The sequence below is a fragment of the Sturnira hondurensis genome, unplaced genomic scaffold (assembly GCF_014824575.4).
Source record: "Sturnira hondurensis isolate 20B ecotype Veracruz unplaced genomic scaffold, ASM1482457v3 Scaffold0004257, whole genome shotgun sequence".
Lineage (NCBI taxonomy): Eukaryota > Metazoa > Chordata > Mammalia > Chiroptera > Phyllostomidae > Sturnira > Sturnira hondurensis.
In genome coordinates this window covers 5,624,490-5,650,402 of record NW_028076888.1, presented here as the reverse complement: position 1 = coordinate 5,650,402, position 25,913 = coordinate 5,624,490, and the positions used below count along the sequence as shown (strand labels likewise).

Genomic DNA, 25,913 nt, shown 5'->3' with positions numbered 1-25,913 from the left:
AGTTAGAAATCTAGTTGAAAACATTTGGTTTCCTTGGAAGAATTTTATGTAGAGCCATGCATGTGTTTAGTAAATTAAATACACAATCAAAAGACAATTTGAACATTTGAGTAGTTATACCAAGTTTATTCCAAGGCATGTGAAGTGCCATTTTTTGGAAGTCTGTGGAAAGCCTTGGAACCTTGCAGTCACTGTCGTGAGAGGCCTGCCTCCTCCTGTGCGGATACACACGGGGTCAGAGGCTTTAGCGCTGTGCACTTTAGTCCTGCACGTGCGGGTCCCCTGATGTGGCACTCAGCTCTGCTCCCAGCCTGTTGCTGGCTCAGGCAGGGTCTTTCTTGCCTCTCCATGAATGTGAAAGTCAGGAACAGCAAAGCCTTCTGACTCATGAGTTCTTCCTTCCCCTTCAGTGACTACAATGAGAGCAGACAGTTGTCACCTGTGGTGCCGCGCATCAAGTCACTGTGACAGCATCACAGATGCTTTTTCTTTCCTTGCTTGTCATTCAGGATGTTAGTTTGGTCCATATCTTTTGGCCTTTGTGTTCAAGAGTGCCGGGATGGGAAATCGAGGAGGGCAAAGACACTGTAAGGAGCTGAGACGCTATCCTCAGGCTGCCAACCTAACAGTCCTCTTTGCATCCACGACTGCTGCTCACTTAGGGAGTGAGGAGGAGAGTGACACACTTTGACAGGTTAATCGTTGGAAATGCTGAACCTTTTCACCACTAAAGGGAATTAAGCCTGATAACTGAAGATGGCAAATGCTTTCATTTCACTTTTCAGGTAAGGCTGAGAAAGATTTTCTTAATCAGCCTACCTTTTTTTTCTCTTGGCATTTTACTGCTAAAATAAAGTGCTTTGGAAACCAAAGGAATGATTTTGGATCTTCCCCCAGAACATGTTAGTGGAATGTGGCTGAAGTTCTGAAATACCTGGCAAAGCCAGAGGGAATGAGAAATCCTCTCACATTGCAAATTGAACGGTAATTCCTGCTGATGTGAAATTGACTTTGAAATTCTGCTAAAGACATTAGTGAAGCTCTGGGCAGGGGGGCTTCACTCGTGTATTTTATCACAGGCATCAGTGACAAAGTTGCTGTCACTGATGCTCTTTGGGAAGGAAAAAGGAAATCTCCCACTTACTATTTAATATAAAATGTTCTTTTTATTTGGGGATTTTGAATTTTACCATTTGCTTATTAAAGCCTTAGCGTACAAATGAGATGATACTTTCCTTTAACATACATCTTGGTATAAAGAGAAAATTCTTCCTAACTGCCAAGTGGGTCCAACTGAAAATAATGTTGAATGTTAGGAGTCAAGACATTGACCAGACTCTGAAGAATTAGGTCATCCAGTGTCTTCCAAATAGTTTCTAGGGAATAACACTGCCATTATTCAGCAAACCCTCCCCGCAGCCTCCCTACTTTCCACCCCAAACAAAACTGTATTATTTTCATCAGAAAGTAATATTGTTCATTTCTCTGTTTTAATTCTCCCTTAAGCCAACATAAATGAAATCTTTTATTCTCCCTGCCTTTAGAAAACAGCTTCTTTGCATTGAATCTTGAGTTTTCAGTGCAGCCCGGTAGTTCACTGGAGCACAAGCGCCTTGGTTCTGCTCTTGCTTTGTGAATGGTGAGAATTCCATCGGGCGGACCTGCATTTTAATGCTGCTGGCAGATAACATCCTGCATCCACAGCAAGGCGGTTGTTATGGGATAGAAACCCTTGAGAGTTTTTTGGTTTTGGTTATTTCATTGTTGAGTGTGAAGTAACTGCGTTCCTAAGGCATGACACTAGAGAAAAACACTGTGGTGGTAAACAGTTCATTTCCCCAACATTTTATTTCCCTTTGTTTCTCTTTTTGGATTAAAAAAAATGATCAGTTGGTATAGCAGTATACTTTTTCATAGGACGTTGCTCCTGCTTTGTTTATTGAGTAGTCCGTTTTCATACGGAAGAGACTCATCCATGTCGCCCCATCATAAATATTTTGAGCCCTTCATAAGCCTCTCTGGCAAAATAGAATGACATGCTTTCAGTCTTTAGTTGCAGTTCAAACTGAGTTGGAATGTATGTACCTTTGATTTAGATTCCCGTTCAGTAAGTTTTAAAATACGTAGCTATAGCCACTGTGTGGTGGCTCTGGTGTTTGTTTATTAGTCTAGCATCAAAGTCAGCACTGTGAGTGCCATTGCTTGGGCTTAGACTATAAATATCCACAAATACCCATTGCAGAAGCACGCAAGGGCAAATGTTCTGCTAGGGAGTCCAAGGGCCCCACACTTGGAACTCACCCATGGAGCATGCTGTGTTCAGTACAGTAAAACCTTGGCCATCTGATGGCTTTCAGGAATGTTCCATGTATAAGCACTTAACTTTTAAATATCAGAAACTGATTTTTTTCATGGAAATTTTTCTTACTTGTTTTGTGGGTTTCACCATAACTGAATCATGGAAGAGATTCAGTTGTGTTTAGATGTATAAACGATTATTAACCAATGCTGCATAAACAGCTGGACATATAGGATGCGCGACTGAAGTTGAATGACACCTTAGCCCAACATTCCTTGGAACTTAAAAAAGGTTTCTGATGTCACTCTGCTTTTTAGAATTTTTTAATGTGAGTACTTGCAGGAAGGCAGGACCCTTTAAAGATTTTGTCTTCTTGGCTCTTCATTTCTTAGGCACGAATCCCCATTTTAGGGTTTGGAGTAGACTGGACACCAGTGTGCAGTCTTGTCACCCGCCCGCGGAGTGACAAGATGATGCAGAGACTGGGAGCTGTCGTCCCGTTGGCATCTCCATCTTATTTGTACTAAGTTTGTTGTGCAGGCTTGGAGAAAGAATCCTCTTCACTCTTTCTTCATTTGTAGTGAGCTTTTTTGTAGAATGTATTTTTTAAAGCCTACCAATTCTGCTTTACTTGAGGAAACAGCACTGAGGGTTAGGAAACCCAGTTCTAGACCTGGCTCAGGAAGAAGTGTGGCCGCAGGTTAATTGCTTACTTTCTCTTGCCCTCAATTTCTTTATCCCTGGAATGGTTCTGGAATAAGTGGTTTTCCCAGCTTTTCCCAGCACTCAAGTTTTGCTGATGTGATACTCTATAATTTTCTCCAGTTTTTCTTGAGAGTTTTTAAAAACAGGTTTCTAAACAATATAAACATTTCAACTTGAAGCTATATTGAAAAATATAAGCAGTGCCCTACTCAGCTTATTTATTAAATCTCTTTTCTACAAAGATATCGTATTCTGATTTACCCTCCAGGCAGGAAGTAAAATTATTGATGCCACATTATAGTTGGCAGGAAAATGGTAAAAGAGGATACCTGGGCAGTATCTTTGCTTCCTTAGGGTAAGTTTGCAGTTGCCCCAAAATGGATTCCATTAATACAGCCAGACAAGTCTTTACCCTGACATGGTCTTTTTCTGAAAACCAACCAGAAAAAAATTTTTGAGTATCTCATATAGTACTCATGGTATCTCTGGGTCACTTTGTATTCCGTAATGAACTTTAGTGGCTTGTGGGCCACACTGTGTTTAATAAGCGCTAGTATAACCGCTCTGGTCTGGTCAGTGGCATTGTATTCTGTTCCGTTGTTTTCAAAGTTGTCGTTTTGAGACTGTAACGATTTCTATGCAGCTGTCATTAATAAGCCTTAATATCATGTAGGGTATGGTGCCAGCTTACCTTGTACTGCCACTTCACAGTCACTTGCAGGGGCATTTAACACGACCCTGTTGGAGTGCTCTCCAGCTTGTTCCTCCCAACTCCTGTACTCCTTCGCTTTTGTAGCTGCTGCCTTGACTCTTTATTCTTGGCTGTTTTACATGCTCCCGTGCAAATGCCAGACACCTAGGTTTCTGGTATTACATATTCAGTTTATTTCTATGTAATTATGTTTTGAGATCTGAGAAACTTTTATAAAATAGCATGTTAGGTGAATCATACTATTTTTTGAACTGTTGAGTCTTTTTTTAAAAAGATTTTATTTATTTATTTTTAGAGAGAAGATAGGGAGGGAGAAAAAGAGGGAGAGAAACATCAATGTGTGGTTGCCTCCCGTGTGTTCCCTACAGGGACCTGGCCTGCAACCCAGGCATGTGCCCTGGCTGGGAATTGGACCAGAGACCTCTTGGTTCACAGGCCTGTGCTTAATCCACTGAGCCACACCTTAGGCCAGGGCTTAAGTCTTTTTTAAAAAAATATACTTTATTGATTATGCTATTACAGTTGTCCCGTTTTTTTCTTCCCCTTTAATTCCCTCCACCCTGTACCTCCCTTCTACCAGCATTCCCCCACCTTAGTTCATGTCCATGGGTCATACATATAAGTTCCTTGGCTTCTCCATTTCCCATACTATTCTTAACTTCCCCATCTATTTTGTACCTATCATTTATGCTTCTTATTCCCTGTACCTTTTCCCCCATTCCCCTTCCTCCCCCTCCCCACTGAAAAACTTCCATGTGATCTTCATTTCTGGGATCTGTTCCTGTTCTTGTTGTTTGCCTAGTTTGTTTGTTTGTTTGTTAGATTCAGTTGTTGATAGTTGTGAGTTTGTTGTTACTTTATTGTTCACATTTTTTATCATCTTTTTCTTAGATAAGTCCCTTTAACATTTCAGGTAATAGGGGCTTGGTGATGATGAACTCCTTTAACTTGACCTTATCTGGGAAGCACCTTATCTGCCCTTCCATTCTAAATGAGAGGTTTGCTGGATAGAGTCATCTTGGATGTAGGTCTTTGCCTCTTATGACCTGGAATGCTTCTTTCCACCCCCTTCTTGCCTGCAAGCTTTCTTTTGAGAAATCAGCTCATAGTCTTGTGGGAACTGCTTTGTAGGTAACTGTCTCCTTTTCTTTTGCTGCTTTTAAGATTCTCTCCTTCTCTTTAATCTCGGGTAATGTAGTGATGATGTGCCTTGGTGTGTTCCTCCTTGGGTCCAACTTCTTTGTCACTCTCTGAGCTTCCTGGACTTCCTGGAAGTCTGGTTTTTTTGGCCAGAATGGGGAAGTTCTCCTATATTATGTTTTCAGATAAGTTTTCCATTTCTTGCTCTTCCTCTTTTCCTGGCACCCTTACAATATTGGATGTTGGAATGTTTAAAGTTGTCCTGGAGATTCCTTAGCCTCTCCTCATTTGTTTTGATTCTTGTTTCTCCATTCTGTTCTGTTTGAATGTTTATTTTTCCCTTCTGTTCCAAACTGTTGATTTGAGTCCTAGTTTCCTTCCCTTCACTGTTGGTTACTTGCATGTTTTTCTTTAATTCACTTTGCATAGCCTTCATTTCTTCCTCTATTTTGTGACCATACTCAACCATTTCTGTGAGCATCCTGATTACCAGTGTTTTGAGCTCTGCATCTGGTAGGTTGGCTATCTCTTCACTGCTTAATTGTATTTTTTTTGGAGCTTTGATTTGTTCTTTCATTTGGGCCATATTTTTTTTTTGTCTCTGCTTGTTTGCGTGGTTGTGGGGCAACCCACAGCCACATGGGTTGCCCCACCCTGGTGTAAGGGGTGGAGCCTTAGGTATTCACCAGGGTGGGGCAACCCATGTGGCTCTGTTGTGGTGCTGTCTGTGGGGTAGGGGTCAGAGAGGAATAATGCCACTTGCTCAGCTCTGGACCTATTTTCAGTCACTTCCCCCACTACCTACAAGCAAATTGGGCCCTTCTGGCGCTGTTTTCCAGGTTGGTGGTTTTGTGTTTCTTCTAGGACCCTATGGGTCTCTCCAGCAAACTCTCCTGTGATGCTGGGAGTTTCTCCTGCTGCCTCAACCCCCACAAGTTTTTACAGCCAGAGGTTTTGAGGCTTTATTTCCCCTCTCTGGAACCCTGGGTTTCGTGGTCTGTCTCACTCCCCAGTTGTTCCTCCCGGTTTATCTGCATGCAAGTGTGGGACTGCCTGGTCAGCCAGCTGCTGCCTCCCTGCCCTGGTCCTCCAGTCTTCAGTTTGCCATGAGTCCTCTCTACCCTGGCTGCCCATCTCTCCCTCTCCTGCTGGTGTGGATGAATGTTTTTTCTTTAATTCTTTGGTTGTCGGATTTCTATACAGTTCAATTTTCTGGCAGTTCTGGTTATTGTTTGTTTTTAAATTTTTTATTGTCCTTTTGCTTGTGCAAGGAGGAAAAGTGTATCTGCCTACGCCTCCATCTTTGCCAGAAGTTTCTGTTAAGTCTTTTTATCCTTATCACTATTGCCATCATTATTATTATCTCAGCATTGTTATCATCATCATCTAACTTTCCCATTTTGGCATATTCTGCTGCTTTTTGCATATGCTCATCTCCTGCTTTGGTTCTCCCTCTCCCTGCATTAGTCGGTTCCTACTTGTTTGTCACTCATCGGCCTGAGCAGCACTGAGCCCTGCCTCACCTGCACTCCAGCAGTCTCTGAATACCTCAGTTCTAGCACCTGGCACCCTGTTCTCTTCTGTTGTAGGGTTTTGTTGTTGTTTTGTTTTGTGGAGGTGTACCACACCTACTCACAATGCTCAACCATGTTGCTGTAGCTGCATTGTTGTTGTTCCTGGAGAATTCCAGGCATTTCCTACCTGTTCTCTCGCATACTCGTGTAGAAGCTCCTGCTCACATAGAGCCTTGTCAGTGAGCCCTGTCCTGACGACCCCGCTCCACGTTGCTCCCTCACTTCCCCTCCCCTGGTGTTCTTTGCTTCCCTCATGTTATTTTTCTCCAGAGCGTTTATTGCTATCTGCTGTACTATATACTTGACTTATTGATCATGATTGATTATTTGAGCCTCCTTACTAAGGAGTAAGTCTCACAAAGGCAGGAATTTTATTCCCTGCCATACCTTTTGTTGCCTATAATGGGGTTATATACAATTATTGAATGAAAAACTCATCAGCTACTTCTCTCCCTGGTATATAGTAAACTCCTTGAGAGCAGAAAAGATGTTTTCTTATTTTTTTGGCATATAATAAATACTCAGCAAGAAACTGTGAAATGATCACTTCAGTGGCAGAATACGTTGGTTTGTGTTCAGAAGGTATTGTATTGTAGAAGAGAAACAATATTTTTCCTTCTACCCTTCCAGGTTCTTATCTGTGGCCCCTGTAACAAAAGGCAGATTAATAATGAAAAGCATAAATTTATTTAATAAGTTTGACATGACACAGGAGTCTTTGTAAGAAGTGTTAAACCTGAGCATTAAGTTTGATGAAGAGTGAAAAGTTGTGCAAAAAATCCGATGGGGCAAAAGGGGTGTGAACTAAGAATAGTAAACTGGGGGTAACTTATCCAGGTGCATTTGTTCAGATGCCTCCTGGCATTTCTCCATCTTAAACTGGGGGTAACTTATCCAGGTGCATTTGTTCAGATGCCTCCTGGCATTTCTCCATCTTCAGAGGTGTGGAGACTACTGTTTTCCAGGTGTGGGGGGGCACCTCTCCTGCGGCTCTGATAGCCTGCTTCGGGAGGCGAGCAGAATCCTTCCTGCACATCACTGTTTTGCAGATTACTTCAGCTTAAAATATTTATTATGCCAAGGCATCATGTTTTGGGGGAGCATGTTCTGAACCCCCTAGAGTTACGGCAAAATTGTGACGTGGATGCTGGAAATTGTGCTTTGCATTTTGGGGTGTTAATATTACCCTTTTTCCTGTACACACACGCACACACACACACAGACACAATTAAGGTATTTTTATTAGAACTTAAGAAAATTAATATACTGGGATTGATTTAGTGTTAGGCCTAGTCTTTATGATTCTCTATATATTAAGAAAGGAAAAATGTCATCGTATTAGATTCTGCCTCATGTTCTCAAAGGACATCATCTGCTTCTTGCTGTCCTTGCTACACATGCTATATTTAATTATGAGACTTAACTGTGGACTTCCTCCCGTAGGAATCAGAGAAGATCATCGCTGAGTTGAATGAAACCTGGGAAGAGAAGCTGCGTAAAACAGAAGCCATCAGAATGGAGAGGTTAGGAGGTTAAACTCTGGGAGTATTTCTGAATTTTCTAGGGAATTTGGATTATTTTTATAGTAAGAAATGATAAAATAAAAGAACCTTCACCCTGGCTGTTGTGGCTTGGTTGGTTGGAGCATCGTCCCACAGGCCGAGAGGTCGTGGATTTGATTCCCCCAGTCAGAGCACACACTCAGGTTAGGTTGCAGGTTCAGTCCCAATCAGGGTGCGTATGGGAGGCAAACGATCGGTGTTTCTCTCCCACGTGGATGGTTCTCTCCTTTTTTCTCCCTGCCTCCCTCCCTCCATTTCTAAAAAGCTATGAAAACTGGGAGATATTGAGGGATAGTTTTTAATTTGTAGAAAGACTGCCTTTGATAAAGGCACATATTTAACAGTGTTTTCTGATTATTGTTTTTCAATGTTTTCTAGATCCTCTTTGGTAAGAAATGAAGTAGTTTAAGTTGCAAACTTTTAAAGTCCCTGTTCTATCTCTACCCCGAATGTGAGCATAACTCAGAAGAGAGTTATGCAACTTTTGCTATTGGAATAAATACTCACTTCTGAAATGTTGGTTTCTCACTTTTCTCTTCATAGAAATGAGGCAAAAGTGAGTTCCAATGTATTGATACAGTAAATGTATCAGTTAGAACTTTCTTATTAATTATAGAGATTTTAAGGTAGAATGTTGAACCAATATTACGTTGGCATGGGAACATAATCGAGGAAACTCGCACTTATAGCCAATATTCCATTTATCAAAGTTACTTTCTGATTCCTTACTTAGATTTTTGAGGAAATAGTTTAGTTTTATGTGGAGCCTAAAGGAATATCCCTTTCTTCTTTTTTTTATGAATAGATATTATTATGATTTATTGTCTACCTCCAAAGTCAGATGAGACAAAGTTCTTATTTAGGTAAATGTAACTTCACCTAACATAGGAATATAATTTATTTTGAATGTGCTGTTTCTCTTAAAGATAATTTTTCTAATGATGACATAAGCAGATTTTAACTTTAAATATGGACAATTTTTTTTGCTTTGCTTTATTTTTTAATAAATGTCAGACTGATTTAATCAACATTTAGGTATTCTGATGTGATTGTTGTTTTTCTAGAGAGGCTTTGTTGGCTGAGATGGGAGTCGCCATTCGGGAAGATGGAGGAACTCTGGGGGTTTTCTCACCTAAAAAGGTAGGAAATAATGTGGAACTCGAGCAAACAAACATTTTTTCTCTGTCTAGTCACTGGAGCACTTCATGTCTTTCTAGGCTGGCCCCTCGTTCCCCCTCCTTTTTTTACATCTTGAGATTTGGTTTACTTTATTTCAGACGTTTCTGGTTTTATCTGACAGTACAAGGGTAGCCTATCATGTTTACTGATTACAGAGTGAAACCCTAGGTCATGATTCAGTGTGTTGAAACATCTTCGTTGTTGCTCTCTCTGAAATCCCAGCCTAACCTCAAATACCTTGCTTCAGCTTGGCTACTCCTTCTGTGCAGATTTTCCCACAGATACAGCAACCCTGACTTGTCACTCCCTCGAAGCAATTTCAGCTGGTCAGTTCTGTGTGGAACAGTAGCCGCCTCAGGGTGCTTCTGCAGTGTGTTGTAGACGGGCGTGCACTGAGCAGGACAGTCCCTGTCCCCGCCCTTCTGGCCTCTGCTCCTCGCTCAGTAACACAGAAAGGCTCCAGCAGCTACCTTCCCACGTACACCATCAGAGTTGGGGACTAGTGGGGACTAGTTAGGTGCCTTTTAGTTCATTAGAGCAGTGAGGGGTGGGGTTTTCTTGTTTTTGTTCGTGTGTTTGTTTTTGGCTGAGTTGCTTCTTAGCTGTTAGCTGTTGGAAAATATTATCATGTGATTATTTTGTGTGCTTAGTTATATAATAATAGAACATGTATTAATGTATGAAGCACATACTTCATACCAGTAATAAATGCCCCGTCATTTCAAATGACCTTGCGTTGGCTCTTCAAGACCTGAACATCTTCTGTAAGGGTCTGATGATGGTTTCTCTAGGTTTGCATAGGGTGGGTGGCAATTGGCACTTTTGTTTTATGTGATGTAAAATATTCCTATGGTTTTTGTTAGGGTTCTTTTGATTAGACTTCTCACATAACTTTTTCGTAATTTCCAGTATGTTTTTTTTCAACAAAGAAGATTGATTTAAAGAAATTTTAGATATATGTTGTAAAACTCAAACAACAGTGAAACTATTTTATATGTTTTTATTGCCTAAGGTCAATGATTTTCACAGTTGAAAGGCTTTTCCTTCAGTATGACATTATGTATTCAGATATATTATTTAAGATTGTAGAGATTGTAGCAGTTATGGGTTTGATAGAATTTAGATTATGCTTTTGCACGTATCTGAATATATACACACACAATCACATATTTTAAGATATTTTATAACATTTTTCAGTGTAAAGAACTGTGGGGAAAAATTTTATATAACATCTTGTAAAAATATGGTGTTTAACACCCATCATAAATAACTTAAGTTTTGTGCCATGGCTAGTATGGCTCAGAGGTTGAATGCTGGCCTGTAAATCAAAGGGTTGCTGGTTTGATTCCTAGTCAGGGCACATGCCTGGGTTGCGGGGCATGTGAGAGGCAACCACACATTGATGTTTCTCTCTCTCTCTTTCACTCTCTCTTCCCTGCTCTAAAAAATAAAAAATAAAATTAAAAATATATATAACAAGTTTTGTGATGTCAACAGCATAGAATTCCAAACTAGCAGCTCTGTTTTGAAACCTTTTTTTTAAATTTTACCCTTCCTGCTTCCTTTTCCTGAAGAAACTGACCATACCCAGATTCAGGTTTAGAACCTAATTTTGATGTGTTAACTTGGCTGGGGTAATCATTGCCCAATGTGTGCATATACAAATTGACACATTGTACACCTCTAAAAAAATCACATTCAACCTAAATAAATCCAATTTTAATTGTCAGTCACACCTCAGTGTGATTGAAAACTGGGGGGACATTCTTTTAAGGCAAGAAAAGAAATAAATAGAACCTGTTTTAGAGATTCCTTTTTTTCTTAGGCCGGCTGCCCAAGGGGGCCTTTGACTTTCTCAAATCAGCAGAGCTCTCAAACTGCACAGGCAGATGCCAGTTGAGAAGTCGTAGAGGTTTTTCTCATTTCATTTTAAAGTCTTGCGGCCCCTTTTCTCGACCCTCTCATGGGACTCTTTACTTTTTTCACATTTGGTGACATTATCTTGAGTAGATTTTGACCCCAACACTATGTGACTTATTTTTGGATTCCAGTGGGTTATTTTCACCAAAGAAGGTAGGTTATTTTTAAAAGATTTTAGAAATAGTGGACATAAATGAAGAGAGTTTTTACAACATACGTGTGTTAACTGAATGTTAGTAGTTCTTTTCTTTAAGGTAAAGACTAATAAAGGCAATAACTGGGACCACGGAAGAACTGATAAAATTACAGAGGGAAGTGATGAGTGTGTGGGGACATTTTTATAAAGCCACTGAAAAATTAAATATTTATTGGACTTGTAGGTGAGGAAAAATAATCTCCTGACCCTACCGAGTTCTTGGCTGAGAGCTGAGTAGTGAAAGACAGATAGAGTAACGGGAGAAAAACAGAAACTTGTTAACATGTCTGCTTCACGTGTACATGGGAGAGACCCGGGAAAAAATTAGTAGCTCCCTGATGTGGTTGAGAATTCAGACTTAGATATTACCTTTAAAAAAGTTTAAATTGATTTTAGAGAGAGAGAGAAACATTGATTTGTTGTTCCATTTAGTGGGAAAAGAGTAGAAAGTTGGTTTCTGATGGGGAGAAAGTGGTTTTCAGGGAGACGGACGGGCCCGAGGAGAGGAGAAGAAGGAATGACAGTCAGCGGCAGCGTCCATCTGGGTGTGGGTCGGCTGTGGCCTCCTCTCCGGTGATGAGAGTCCACCTGCCCCTGGTCATGAAGCTCCTGGGAGGGACTGATGGCCCCTGAGCCGCTCTCGCAGGACCTGTGTCTGTGCAGGTGAGGGGGTTCGGAGAAAGCCTCCCGCCACACTGGCTGTTTTAAGTCCCTGCAGCTCCAAATAATATGTCAAAGTGGTGTATTTTGGAGGTGGTGTATTTTGCTACCCTTGAAGATTTTTGTCCATGTATTTTATAAGAATTATGATTACCCATCCAGGGAATCAGCCTCTTCTAACTTATCTTTTGTGTTCTGAATGTTTTGACTTTATCAAGAACTGGATCTTGTTCTTTACCTCAGAACTCAGTTTATATTTTTAGATAAACTGTATTAGTGGAGTTTGGGAAGGCCTAATAATTTTCTGTTTATTACGGCACTGCATCTGGGAAGGAAGGCAGTCTCTTTTTCCGGCCAATGATGGTAGTCCAGGAAGCCGTCAGCCTGCTGTTGCCGCAGCTCTCTCAGGGCACTTGCTGGGACTGACTGTCTACCCTTTTTCAGACCCCACATCTTGTTAACCTCAATGAGGACCCGCTGATGTCGGAATGCCTGCTTTATTACATCAAAGATGGAATTACAAGGTATATTTGTATCTTTTGGTCAGTTAATGCTTTCTTTTCTTTTAGGTGATTAAATAAAGGGAAGTCAGTTGTTGAAAAAATTTGTCATTGTGATTTGCTCTTTTTCCCATCTGAAATAGTTACAAACTGTTCTCTTTCCAAATTACATTTTTTAGCCAGCTGAACCAACTAACGTGTAGTTTTTCTCTAAAGGACCCTAAGTAAAATTTTTTTCCTTCTTACATCTGAACATTAGGGAGATTAGTTCACTTGTATCTTTTTATAATGCTGTGTGAATTACATTGGTATATTATTGTTCCTTGGTTTCCTATTCTGATGTAGGGAAGTTGACTATGTATGAAAATAGAATTTACAGTTGAAAGACTCTGATAAAAAAAAAAAAGAAGGTGTTACCTTTTTTGTACATACCAAAGAATATTCTTCGGGAGAAAGAGATTCATTGTTTGTCATGCTCTTTGTGTCTGAATTTCCCTGGGAAACACTTTCCCTGTGTTCAGGGTTGGCCAGGCAGATGCTGAGCGGCGCCAGGACATCGTGCTGAGTGGGGCTCACATTAAAGAAGAGCATTGTGTCTTCCGGAGTGAGAGAAGCAACAGTGGGGATGGTGAGTTCGTGGCTTAGCTTTTCCAACAACTGTTTACTCTATATTATGAGAAATCCACGAGACTTGATATTCCCTGTCTCTTTCAGTGACACTTTCTTATACAATCTAATATTTGGAAATGGAGAAACCTGGGCTGCTTATCAATGCAGGGACACACAGAGTTACTTTACATGAAAATAACCTGAACAAAAGGAGCCCTTTGTTACTGCCAAGAACTAAGCAGGACATAGGCAATTAGGCTTGGTCTTGAATGTTAATTATTTGAAAGACAAATAAGAAGGGAACGCATATCCTGGGTAGTGGGAGATTTGAAGGACCTCTAACCTTAACCCAGTAGAATTTATTTTTATCTAAAAAAATGAAGAAAAAGTCACTCTTGTGTTTTGTCCAGGTTATTAACAAAACAACAATCTAATAGTATTTTATGCTATATAATTCATTCCTTCCTTGATTAGAATATTAGCTTTTGCTTTTAAGTTTCTAGTTATGACCTATATCTCATACTTAAGATTTCTGATGGTTTTCAGTTTTATGGACGAAACTATCTGATATCACCAAAACTGAGATTATTTCGTATCTTCTTCTGAGGTTTGTCAAATTCATTTAAATGTTTCATCTTAACCACAGCTCTGGTTATGGATCCTAAAGTAAACTGTTACATCAGTGCTCAGCCGCTAGGTTTGGGTACAGGGATCTGCTGTGAATCTTCACAGTCATCTGCTTTCTGTTACTGTGTTCCAGTGGTTTGTGATGCTAACACTACTTTGTGTTCCTCTTAGTTATCGTGACTCTAGAGCCCTGCGAACGCTCAGAAACCTATGTAAATGGCAAGAGGGTGACCCAGCCTGTGCAGCTGCGCTCAGGTGAGACTGGGACAGGTTTGAAGTCTTCAGCAAAAATCATACAGCTTGTGTGAGCAACTCTGTAATTTTTGAATCCTTGTTTAAAGGCTAAAGTGATAGCATTAGGATGCATGTTCTTGTATAATTCCAAAAGCTGTCTTTTTGCATTAGAAAGAGTGAGGTCATTGACCTAGATACTGTACATTTTAAAAATGTTTTCTTAACCCTGTTTCTCTTTTGTGCTAGGAAACCGTATTATCATGGGTAAAAACCATGTGTTTCGTTTTAATCACCCGGAGCAAGCACGGGCTGAGCGGGAGAAGACTCCTTCTGCTGAGACTCCCTCTGAGCCTGTGGACTGGACATTTGCCCAGAGAGAGCTTCTGGAAAAACAAGGAATTGATATGAAACAGGAGATGGAGAAAAGGTAATACACAAATATGATATGGCCCACGTGACTATCACTTCTTGTAAACATGTATGCAGTAGCATTTCTGAAACAGAAATGCTTGGAGATTTCACCGAGTCGTCTTTTTTCTCTCGTAGGTTACAGGAAATGGAGATCCTGTACAAAAAGGAGAAGGAGGAAGCAGATCTTCTCCTGGAGCAGCAGAGACTGGTAGGAATCCACCCTGGATTTTCTGTTAGGAAAAGGGCAGCTTGTTCTCACATCTCCCGTCCCCACAGATGAGCACGTGTCCACATGGCCTGTCCATCTCTCACGATACTACACTCTATTCTCTCATTTTCTTAATGGAGAATGAACTTACAGCTCCTGGTAGCCTTAGCCTGAAAAACTGTCCATAAAGGTACTATTTTGTGCCTTTTATGTCTTAAAGTCAAATCTGGCAAAACCAAGTGCTATAGGTGGGAGCTTTTCTGGTAGCCTCTGCCTCTTGATAGTGGTTTTTAAGTGTGTGCATCAGTGGTGGTTCTTGTGATAATATATTGAAACTGCATATTGAATTTAGTGGGTGTTTGCCTTGGTTTTGTTTCTGATCACCTGATAGTACTAATTCTCTGCTCTTGGGCTGACCTGGGGGTTGATCTCGTGCTGGACAGACGTTTTTCCTTTTCTTTTTCTTTTTTTGTTTTTTGTTTTTAAGTTAAACTGTCTAAAAGTGTTGCTGCACAGTTGCATGTGTTAATCCTTTTCTGTTCCCCTGCATGGAGTCTGCACCCTTGGTAAGGGTCTCCTGGCATTTGGGATGACAGTGGAAGCGGGCTGGACAGCCAACTCAGATAAGAGGGGAAGCCTGGTTTTTCTGGGTTCAGAAAGGGTTTGGGTGAGCAGCTGAAAGTCGGTCTAAGGTTGCATCTTATAAAGCTAGCAACTTTAGCATTTTATGTTGTTAATTTTCCAAGTTTGATAGAAAATGAATCTCATGAATAAATAAGTTGATCCATCAGGTAGATTTTCCTTCTTAAAGCCATCCAGTTTTGGTTAACAAAGCCCTGATCATAAGAAGCTTCTTGGCGTCCATTTGATACGTAAGGAAAAGGTAAAGCAAACCTTTAGATACTATGGGTGCAATTCAGGATTTTTCAATTTTTAAGATTCATGGGCTTCTTTTAAGATTAGCGTGTATTAGGAAGAAAGCTGGAATACTGGTTTCTTCCCTTAGCATAAAATAAAATATGTGAAACACTGCATGTAAACTACAGCTTTATAGCCGAGCTCTGCTTTGGAGAAGAGAGGCTATTGCTGTATGGGCCAGAAGAGCCGTGGGCTGAGGCAGAAGCAGCCTTTTCTAGGGCAACTCAGTTCCCAGGCTTGGCAGTAGGTTAACCAGTTTGCTTGTTATCTTGGAAATTATAATAAAGCCCCTAAAAAGAATGGATTGTAAGAATAAATCAAGTGTTTGGAGCAAGATAATAGCAATGCTATATATAGGGTCTCTTTAGGAGGCCTAGCTGGCATTTCGTTTTTAATAAAAAGAGAAAGATTTAGCTACAATGTGATTATGGGCTTAAAAGTTTTATGACACACAAAGGAACCTTTTATCTTAATAATGTAGTGTAATCTAATAACATGCCTCTGATGGCCTGTGAGAGATCTAACGAGGACAGGTATAATTAAGCTATATTTATGATTAACAGTAATGCCTTGTAATTGTATAGTGCTTTATAATTTACAAAGAGCTTTAGCATCCATCATTTTTTATTCCTGAAACAACTCTCTTTAGTAGATATGTATATAAATAAAATGAGTAATACTTTTAAAATTTAATTTAATTTTCCCATCACCATATACTCCTCTATATCCTGTTCCACCTTCATCCACCCTCCTCCCCCCATCCCACTAGAATGAGTAGTATTACCTGTAGTTTATATTCCCTGCAGTTGAGGAAACCAAGGCTAAACATTGCTGTCTTGCCTACTCTTGAGTATTTAAGTCATGGATCTGCAGCTTAAACCTGAGTCTTCTGACTTGCTCCACTGTTCTGTTCAGTAGAGCAGTGCTTGTCAGCCACCTAGGGGTCTTGTTAAAATGCAGGTGTTGCGTCAGCAGGTCTGGGGGGGACCCGATTCTGCCCTTCTAACCAGCTTCTTGGGATGCCCATGCTGCTGGTCCTGGGACCAACTGCTGAAAAACTTGCTGGGAAAGAGTACTTACTGATGGCTCCGTAACCAAGAATTGAGGGTTCATTTGGGCGCTGAACTAAGATGATGACCACTCACAAAGAGAAAGTAGATGTCTCTAAGACATTCTAGTTTCCAGGGGGCGTAGTCTGTAACCAGGTTCTGGTTGTCATTTGCTCTGTGCGTCTCAAAGCAAGCTGGGATTTTAAGAGCAGATCCTCAAAGCAAGGACATGGCTTTCCTGCCACAACTCCAACTGTGCATTCCATTTGCATTTCTTGTCCTCAAGAGGAATGATTTCTAATGATTTTGCCTGGAGTATCTAGCTGTAACAGTATTGAATAGGAAATGTATTTTTATGATCTTATAATGGTCAACCAACAGATACGTTTGAGATGTGCCCTATGAATATTGAGAGTATACAAAAATTATTATTCAGTAAATATTTTAAAATATTTATTATATGTAATCATTTTTACATAACGACAGCATTAGAAAACAGAGTTTTCTGTTTTGATAGTTCCCCATATGCATCACACTTGTTACATTCTCTCGTAGTTAGGACCCTATTACGCACCTGGTCCTTTCTGTGCTTGCTTTTTTACACATGTTTGGTTGTCTTCTCTCTTCTATTTGTATAAGCTTCTTGCAGAGTCCCTTCAGGAGGCCTACTTTCATTTGTTATTTAAGGAAAGCAGAAGGATCTTTTAGTGAATTGGCCAGACCTGAGGAGTTTTTTAACCCTTTAATGAATGAATTCTAAATATCTTAATTTTTTTGACATAAGATAGAATTTACATAAGAAGGTACAGAAGCTTTGCATACAGCCCTGGCTAGTGTGGCTCAGGGGATTGAGCACTGGCCTGCAAACCGAAGGGTCACCGCTGAGATTCCCACTCAGGGCACTTGCGGGGGTTGTGGTCTAGGTGCCCAGTTGGGGGCGTGCAAAAGGCAACCAGTAGATGTATCTCTCATGCATGCATTGATATTTCTCTCCCACTCTTTCTCCCTCCCTTCTCTTCTCTCTAAAAATAAACAAACAAACAGGCTTTGCATACAGACTTTTTACTATGATGATCGTTATGTGATGGGGCTGTGCTTGAGCTATATATAGAAAATACAGTCTGTAGAGTCAAAATGATTATTTTAGAAAGAGAGGAAATTATGGCCACTTGATTTAATCTGAGTTCTTTTGGATTTATGTAGACCTTCTTATTTATTTATGTTTTATTTTGGAGCTTAAGGACTTTTATCTCAATTATCATATTAAAACAATGATTAGAATATTTGTTATATCCTAAATGAGATAGTATTCACTTTATCCTTAAGCAGTTTTAAAAGAAAAAGGAGCCCAGAAAGGGAATTTTAGTTGCCACTTATGTAGGAAGAATCAGAGAGAGTTTGTGTTTTGTGAAACTCAGTTTCTGCATATTCGAGAAAACCTTGTTTAGAAGTCAGGTATACTTTTTTCCTCTAACATTAGTAATCATCTTTTTATCACTTAAAATTAGCCATTCTAATTTTTCAAGCTAAAAATGGAAAAAAAGTAGTTTAGAATCTATAAAATTTAGCGTTATCTGCTTTTATTGCCAAATTTTCAAATAAGTGGGGGTTATAAATTGGTTTAGTATCCATTTATAGACCAATAGAAATAATACAAATCAGTAGCAACAACTCAAAATTCAGGGGCCAAGTTGTTATCATTTTAAGGTTATTTTTTGTTGTTCTCTAGAAATTAACTGTACATGGGACTCTTTGGTATGGAAAGCAAGATACTGTTTATCAGTTTTGATTTTAAAAATCTTTACTAGAGATAATTTTGGTGATTACAGCCAAGTAAAAGAGACTGTTAAGTAAGAAAATTTTCATTTACTAGGCTAGCTTGAACTTTCTAGTGAGTAATGTACCTTCTCTGGAACTTGTATTTTCTGAATAGAAGTTATTTCCTGAGATTGTTCATCCTAGGGAATTGTACATGTAATGTTGCTTTCGTTTAGATCCATGTTGTCAAGATTTGCTTGTGTTAGTTAAGAACAATTGGTTGTTATCGAGTAGGTTATTATCCAAAATCAGGTCGCGGCTTTAGGCCTAAGTAAAATGTTTTGGAAAAGAAGTAATGGTGCAAAGATAGCTAGAAAGAAGGTTAGGAAGAACATTTTAAAATGGATCCATTTCACATAAACAGTAAAGTCGTCATGTGTTATAGGAAGAATTGTCACTTATTCTCAAATAGCTGGAAATGCCATGGTTTTTTATAGAAAGTATCTCTAAGTTGTCTTTATTAAAGTATTACTTGGGGAATATGAAGTGGTTTTTAATGACAGTACATTTGTCTGGTTTAATTTTTGTTCTGAAAGTGTGCTTCTTAAAATTTTAGAAGTGAGGTATTTATTAACTTAAGTATGAAAACATAATAGACCCACTTTAAGGATCCTTTTGTGCTTTCTTGTTCCCTGGATAACGCCTCTAATTATATACGTGAAATGGACTGACGGAACGTGACACAGTAAAATAGCAAATCCAATATATACTCACAGAAAGACTAGTTTCAAAACCCTCTTTTCTTCTGGAAAAACAATTTGGTTTATGAGAACCTCATGTGGTCTGCTAATAGAGATTCTTAGCATTTTTAACATCATCCCTGTTTGCTTCTTTTTCTACTTTCTCATCTTCTAACTTTTTTCTAGGGCTGCCCTTTTTAGTAAAGCTAAACAAATCGTGGCATCCCCCAGCCTTACTAACCTTTGCTAATCCGCCTGCTCGTCACGTCTTGTATGGCGTCTGTGCTCACTCGTGGGGAAAAGGTTCTGGAAGAAGCAACAGCAATAACCAAGGCAAATGTGGGGAAGTGGCTGCATGGGTGTTAGCATGGATGGGGCATAGGTTTTACTTCATTCTCTTGTGGTAGTGAAGATGTTATTTTATGCCATTTTGTTGATAACTTCATATGACCTTAGAGTGAGACTCACTCATGGTGTCAGTCTCTCTGAGAACTTTGCCTGCAGATTTCATCACCTATGCTAGAAAGTGAAAGTTGGGATTAGTCTTCCTAACAAACAAACTAATCTTTACTATAATAATAATAATAATCTATATATTCATATGTATTAATAGACTTGCACATCATTTAGGCCTTTTGTTTTTTTGTTTTATAGGGGTTTGTTTTGTTTTTAAATTTGGTTAAGGCTTTTTTGCTTGCTTTTCTTCGACTTGATTTTCGTTTTTTACATTTTAATTTTGGTTATTTTGGGGCCATTTTTTGATTTTGTTTTTCCAAAGGACGCGGATTCTGATAGCGGGGATGATTCTGACAAGAGGTCCTGTGAAGAAAGCTGGAAACTGATTACTTCTCTGAGAGAAAAACTACCTCCCAGCAAGTTGCAAACCATTGTTAAAAAATGTGGTCTCCCCAGCAGTGGGAAGAAACGAGAACCAATTAAAATGTACCAAATACCCCAAAGACGGCGCCTGAGTAAAGATTCCAAGTGGGTCACCATCTCAGATCTTAAGATTCAGGCTGTAAAAGAGATTTGCTATGAGGTTGCTCTCAATGATTTTAGGCACAGTCGGCAGGAGATTGAGGCCTTGGCCATTGTTAAGATGAAAGAGCTTTGTGCCATGTATGGGAAGAAAGATCCCAATGAGCGGGACTCCTGGAGGGCAGTGGCCAGGGATGTCTGGGACACGGTCGGTGTAGGGGATGAGAAGATTGAAGACGTGCTAGCTGGTGGTAAAGGTGGAACTGATGTAGATGACCTCAAGGTTCATATAGACAAGCTGGAAGACATTTTGCAAGAAGTCAAAAAACAAAATAACATGAAAGATGAGGAGATAAAAGTTTTAAGAAATAAAATGCTCAAAATGGAAAAAGTCTTGCCACTGATTGGATCTCAGGAACAGAAAACCCAAGGAAACCACAAGGCAAGAGAACCTGTTGGTGCCTGTGTTGGTAGCAATTCTGAGAATGATGTAAGTAAAGCAGATGATGGAGACCTTGGGAAAGAAGAACGTGTTTCCCAGCTGATGAACGGGGATCCAGCTTTCAGACGTGGACGTCTCCGTTGGATGAGACAAGAGCAAATCCGGTTTAAGAACCTGCAGCAGCAGGAGATAGCGAAGCAGCTTCGTCGGCAGAACGTACCTCACAGGTTCATCCCTCCTGAGAATCGGAAACCGCGGTTCCCCTTCAAGAGCAACCCTAAGCACAGAAACTCCTGGAGTCCTGGGACGCACATCATCATCACAGAAGACGAGGTTATAGAGCTTAGAGTTCCAAAAGCTGAAGATGGGAAGAAAGGAAATAAGGAGGAAAGCCAAGAAAAGGGCAGTAGACCAGCTTCTAAGGATCCCCAGTTCCTGTGGGGCGCTCAGGGCACACGAAGTCAGGATCACATCCAAGTTAGCAAGCAGCATATTGGTAATCAACAACAGCCACCTCAGTCACGCTGGAGAAGCAATTCTCTCAATAATGGCCAACCAAAAAGTACGCGCTGCCAGGCATCTTCCTCCTCAGAATCGTTGAACTCGCACGCTGGTCACTCTGCTGCTGATGTGCAGACTTTCCAGGCGAAGCGCCACATTCATCAACACCGCCAGTCTTACTGTAATTACAACACTGGAGGTCAGTTAGAGGGCAGTACCGAGGCCAGTTCTTATCAGAGGCAGACTGACAAATCCAACCACTGTAGCCAGTTCGTAACACCTCCACGGATGAGGCGACAGTTCTCGGCGCCCAATCTCAAAGCTGGTCGAGAAACCACAGTATAAACTTACTGGACAAACTTGAAATACTGGTGGAGGAAACAGGTGATGGTAGCTTGATTTGAGTTGGTTCTAGCCTTGGCCTTGAGTCCCTACTATTTACATTATTTGAATGTCGTGTTCCTATGGTTATTAACTAATGTTAATATTGTCAAAACATAAAACACTGGTAAATGTTTCAACACCTCTCTTTTGTTTGTATACCATTATGTATACCATAATGGACAGTTTCTGAAATTTTGGATGAAACACTGTGGCCTCCCTTTTTTTCCTTGAGATTTTACTCCTTTCTTGGTGCCTAGATAATGTACTTACATGGACTGGTCTTGTTTCAGTGTAAGTTTATTATGTTTTTATAATGCCTTTTATAAATTGATCTGATAACCAGAAAGGCCTGCCTTTTGGTTTATGCAGACGTTCAAACGGGGAATTTGATATGTAGTGTTAAATGTCTGTTATTTCCCCATAAATGTTAGACATGAGTGTGAAAATAATAACACGGCACTCTGCGGACACAGCTTTGGATTTCATATCCATGTGTTTTTTTTAATATAATTGGACTTTAAAAAATACGTAATTTGACTTTTCATAAGCCAAAATTAAATGGCTTTGGACATACTTTATAGTACATAGTTTTGGATCTTCCATAGAACTTTTGGCATCTTAGAGGGTTCTAAGAATTGCATCTTAGAACTGATTCAGTAGGGTTTTCTTTTGACTATATAATTTGTCAAAACACTGAAATCTTTAAATTGGCACCATATCTGGATTTTCGTTTGTGGTTTGCATTTTGAAATTTAATGTTTAATTTAATAGTTCATGCACGCATTGAACTATTCACCAAAATCATGCCAACAGAATTACCAGCAAAATACCTGTATACTCTGAGCAGTGTGTGTCCGTCTATAGGGAGGTTACTTGGTGGAGAGGAAAGAGATGGGACGTGGGGAGAAGGCTACAACATACGACTGTGTGCTGTGTATTTTCAGTAGATGATGAAATAATGACATAGGTTAACTTTGGCTGGATTTAGACTAGAGGAGATGCTGATATGTATAATGAACTATTCTTTGGGTATCAGTAATAATGCTCACAGACATTCAAGCAAGCAAAGAGAAGTCCTGATGATGAACTTTTATTGTATCAATACCTCATTTTTACTGTTTTGTGGTCTCAGTTTGCCTCACTGGAGAATACACTAAAAAATATGGATTTTAATGGGAAGAAAAGAATAGTTTTCTACTTCGCTTGAATGTGTCAGAAACTTTCTTAAGAGGCGGTATGAAGAGCCAGCAACATCTGCAATTGTCTGACTTCACATTGTTGAAGATTCCCACGTCACACTAAGTCATCAAACACTGTCTTCCATGGGGTGTGAAAAATTACAGCTAAGATAGCAATTAGCATTCAAGGAAGCCTTAAAGATTGTGATTATGTAGTTTTTTTCCTTTTCGTTTGCGTATGGGCACTATGCTTTATTAGAACATATTTTTAATCATAATATTTTTTCTTTGCTTCTAAGAAAATGCTTTCTTAATGCACAGAGAGTTGCTTCCAATTAACATTGGGGGGATATTTTTGCTTTTATAGCTAGAAGAGTCCTAGTCTTTAATTGAGGTGTTACGGCAGATTATTAGGCGTGGGTGAGTGATGTTTGTGATGGCTGACTAATTGAGATGATGATCTCATGTACTGTGTGGTTTCAGTGTACTCAGCAGGGTCCTTCACATCAGTCACTTCATAGCATCTTGTGAAAACCCCAGTTTTGTCCTTCTTTATTCTTAAACTTAGATACATGAACTAGTCTTTTCTTGCAAAAAAAATCATTTTCTAATGTTAGTAATAATAATTACTCAGCTTTCATCTTTGGAGCAAAACTGGGTTCTTATTTCCCTAACTTGAGATAACCTAAAGATACTTTTGTATATTCATTTTTGTGATGGCCTTTTCATCTCATTATGGGCAGATGCCTCCCTTTCCCACCAAACAAGGGGAGTGTGTTTCTACTGGTGACCAGGTGACACTGGAGAATGAAAAGTAACGCAGTATTTTCATTTGCAGTTGTGGGTTGTGATAAGCACTTCACCCAAACTGATACTCTAAAGAATTAGGTTTGTGTTTGTGCTTCATCTGCTGATCACGGCGCCCTCATCTTGCCGAAATGTTTAGGTATCAAAAGGAGCCCTTAATTTCAGATGACCAGGAAGAAATGAACCAAGGTATGATTGGTTGCCACATATGTCCCTGGATTCATGCATTTGAGAGCATGTGGTTGTGTTTTTAAAAGTACTTCAGTGACTCTCGTTACTAAGTTACTAGTGCCATGCTTTTGTGAGCTATTGGGATAGCCTGTATTGCCATTCATTTTTCAATTTGACAGTATTTTTCCCTAAGCTTAAATACAAGACCAAAGAGAAATGGTCATTATTAACCCGTTATTATATTATTGAAGTATTCCTAGCTATTATCATAGCAAAATGGGGAAAAAGGTGTTTTTGCTATTGAAATGATATAATCTGACAATAACGGAAATGTAGAAGAGTCCTAATTAATTGGTATAATTTCACAAACCAGAATGGTATTCCTTGGGGGAGTCAAAGACATTCTGGTTATCTACTAAGTCTAAACCAAAGGGCTTTTCCTTATGTATTTCCTTCTGATTCTTTGTAGTGCTTGGTATTGTTTCTTTCACTAGAAATGCGGTGAAGTATTGTTTGTTCCACTGAAGTGACTTAAAGTGACCTCTTATGCTTTAGGTGCAGGTTAATGCCGAAACAAAACAAAACAGAGTTTGCCACACCAGTGTCTGTATTAAACACTATCAGACTACAGGAAGTTGTGTAGATTTCCTCTAGTCAGCTGCTGTACCCCTGTGCCTTACTGGTGCTTTGTAGATTTGCCTTAATGATCTGTACAAAAGACTGGGAGGAGCGGGAAGCAGCCATGTCCTGGTTTATCTTAATGAAGATGCCTTCAGAGGCCCGATGCAGAGAAAGCATTTGCTCTGTACTGTTAGAGCCATGGTCTGCATTATGAGCAGTTTTTATAATTCTCCAGTTTATGTCATTCTTCCGAGATTTTGTAATCTGCTCTAGATACGTAGTTTGAACCACTCCAGGTTGTGAAATGTATTGGTTTCCTTCCATCATTACTGTAAAATCTTATTAATGAACAGTGGATTTGTCCTCTAATTTCTTTTAAAAAAAATGGTTGAAGATTGTTTCTGAGTGTAAGATCTTCCTTATCAGAAAAGGAGAGTTTGTAATGTTAAAAAAATAAAGTCTTCATTTAATAAAAGTTGAATCCATCTTTTAAGAGTGTGATTTCTCTCTGATGTGGGGGAAGGGAAAAATGAAACAGGGTGATGCTAATAGGCCTGATCTTGACTTTGATTTATTGCTTTTACTTTGGATGGTGATTCCAAACCAAAATTTTTTGTTTAATTTTGACATGATCTTGATTTGCTTAAGTTTTTGCTTTTGTTACCCTCGTCTGTTTATTAGAATTTTATCTTAAAGGGGGTCTATAACCTCTACTTTATGCTACATTTTACTTAAAAACTTTTCTATTATAAGATGAATGAGGCGATGTCAAATTAGCACTTTCTGATTTATTTGAGTTTATTTTAAATTCTGTTTTCAGTTTTTAAAAATTAATCTTGATTTGAAACGTTTAAAAACGAAAAAGTAAAATCCCCTTCTTTAGGATAGGAACTAAATTTTTAAAAAGCTTTGAGTAACTGTTTAGCTTTTCTGTTTTTTTCTTTAACCACTGCCTTTTTCCACCCAGAGTATTGGTGCTTTGCTGGAGGTAAAACAGGAGAGAACTGAAGATTTGTCTAGAGTGGACCATCAGTCTTACTGAACATTTGCACATGACATTTTTTATATTGAAAAACACAGAAACCTACATGAGGTTTTTTTCCCCTCGTGAGCTTTTAGAGGAAAAATGAAATTTGGTACTTGAGAGAAATGTTATGCTTGAATTAATTTGCTGCAGGCCTCACATTCTGTCCCTTCAGGTACTTTGTATTTTTCTGCCATTGGAGAAACTGATGTAAAGTTGCCAAGACCTGACCACTGCTAGGGCCACACGGATGAGTCCAGTGTACATGCAGTGACAGTTGTTTGCGCAGGGTGGGAACGGAGAGAGTGGGAAACGGTTTTGAAGGACCTGGCCAAGAGCAGAGTCCCAAACGGCAACTGGGAATTTATCCAAGTGAAGAATGGCAGGAGTTGGGAGGAAGCATGTCAGGTCCAGGGAACTGGGAGTAACTTGGGGTGGTCAGAACACCAGCTGTTGGGGGTGGTAAGAGATGAGGGCAGTTGGGTGGACAAGGACCAGATCCTGGCATGCTAAGGAGTTAGGATTTTATCTTAAACATTTATTTATGTTAAATGTGTTGTTGGGAAGCTATTAAATGATTGTATACAGGGAGTTTGCATTATTGAATTCACCATTTAGAAATGGCCAAAATTTGGGTTGAAGGATGGGATGGAAGGAGGCAAGGTCAAAGCCAACTGCTCAGTTAGGAAGTTGAGAAACTGCTGTCCAAACAAAAACAGGAAGAAAGGAGAGACTATGATAGAGTATTTGCAGGTAGAACAACAAATTCGCTTGTGGGTGGGGTAAATCCTGTGCATACAAGACAC

The 25,913-nt window shown here is 39.6% G+C and overlaps 1 protein-coding gene across 14 annotated transcripts in view; it reads left to right on the top strand.

The window, feature by feature from the left end:
* The window catches only part of KIF1B (kinesin family member 1B), a 136,188-nt gene that overhangs the window by 58,085 nt on the left and 52,190 nt on the right, over positions 1-25,913 (top strand). For 13 of the 14 annotated variants that reach the window (XM_037045272.1, XM_037045268.1, XM_037045264.1 and 10 more), the window contains 7 exons: positions 7,874-7,953; positions 9,057-9,132; positions 12,392-12,471; positions 12,969-13,075; positions 13,855-13,938; positions 14,164-14,344; positions 14,464-14,536. In XM_037045272.1, coding sequence (XP_036901167.1) covers positions 7,874-7,953; positions 9,057-9,132; positions 12,392-12,471; positions 12,969-13,075; positions 13,855-13,938; positions 14,164-14,344; positions 14,464-14,536 — 681 coding nt within the window. Of the gene's footprint in view, positions 1-7,873; positions 7,954-9,056; positions 9,133-12,391; positions 12,472-12,968; positions 13,076-13,854; positions 13,939-14,163; positions 14,345-14,463; positions 14,537-19,779; positions 24,565-25,913 lie in introns of those variants that run through there. The other variant, XM_037045273.1, reaches the window with a different exon arrangement.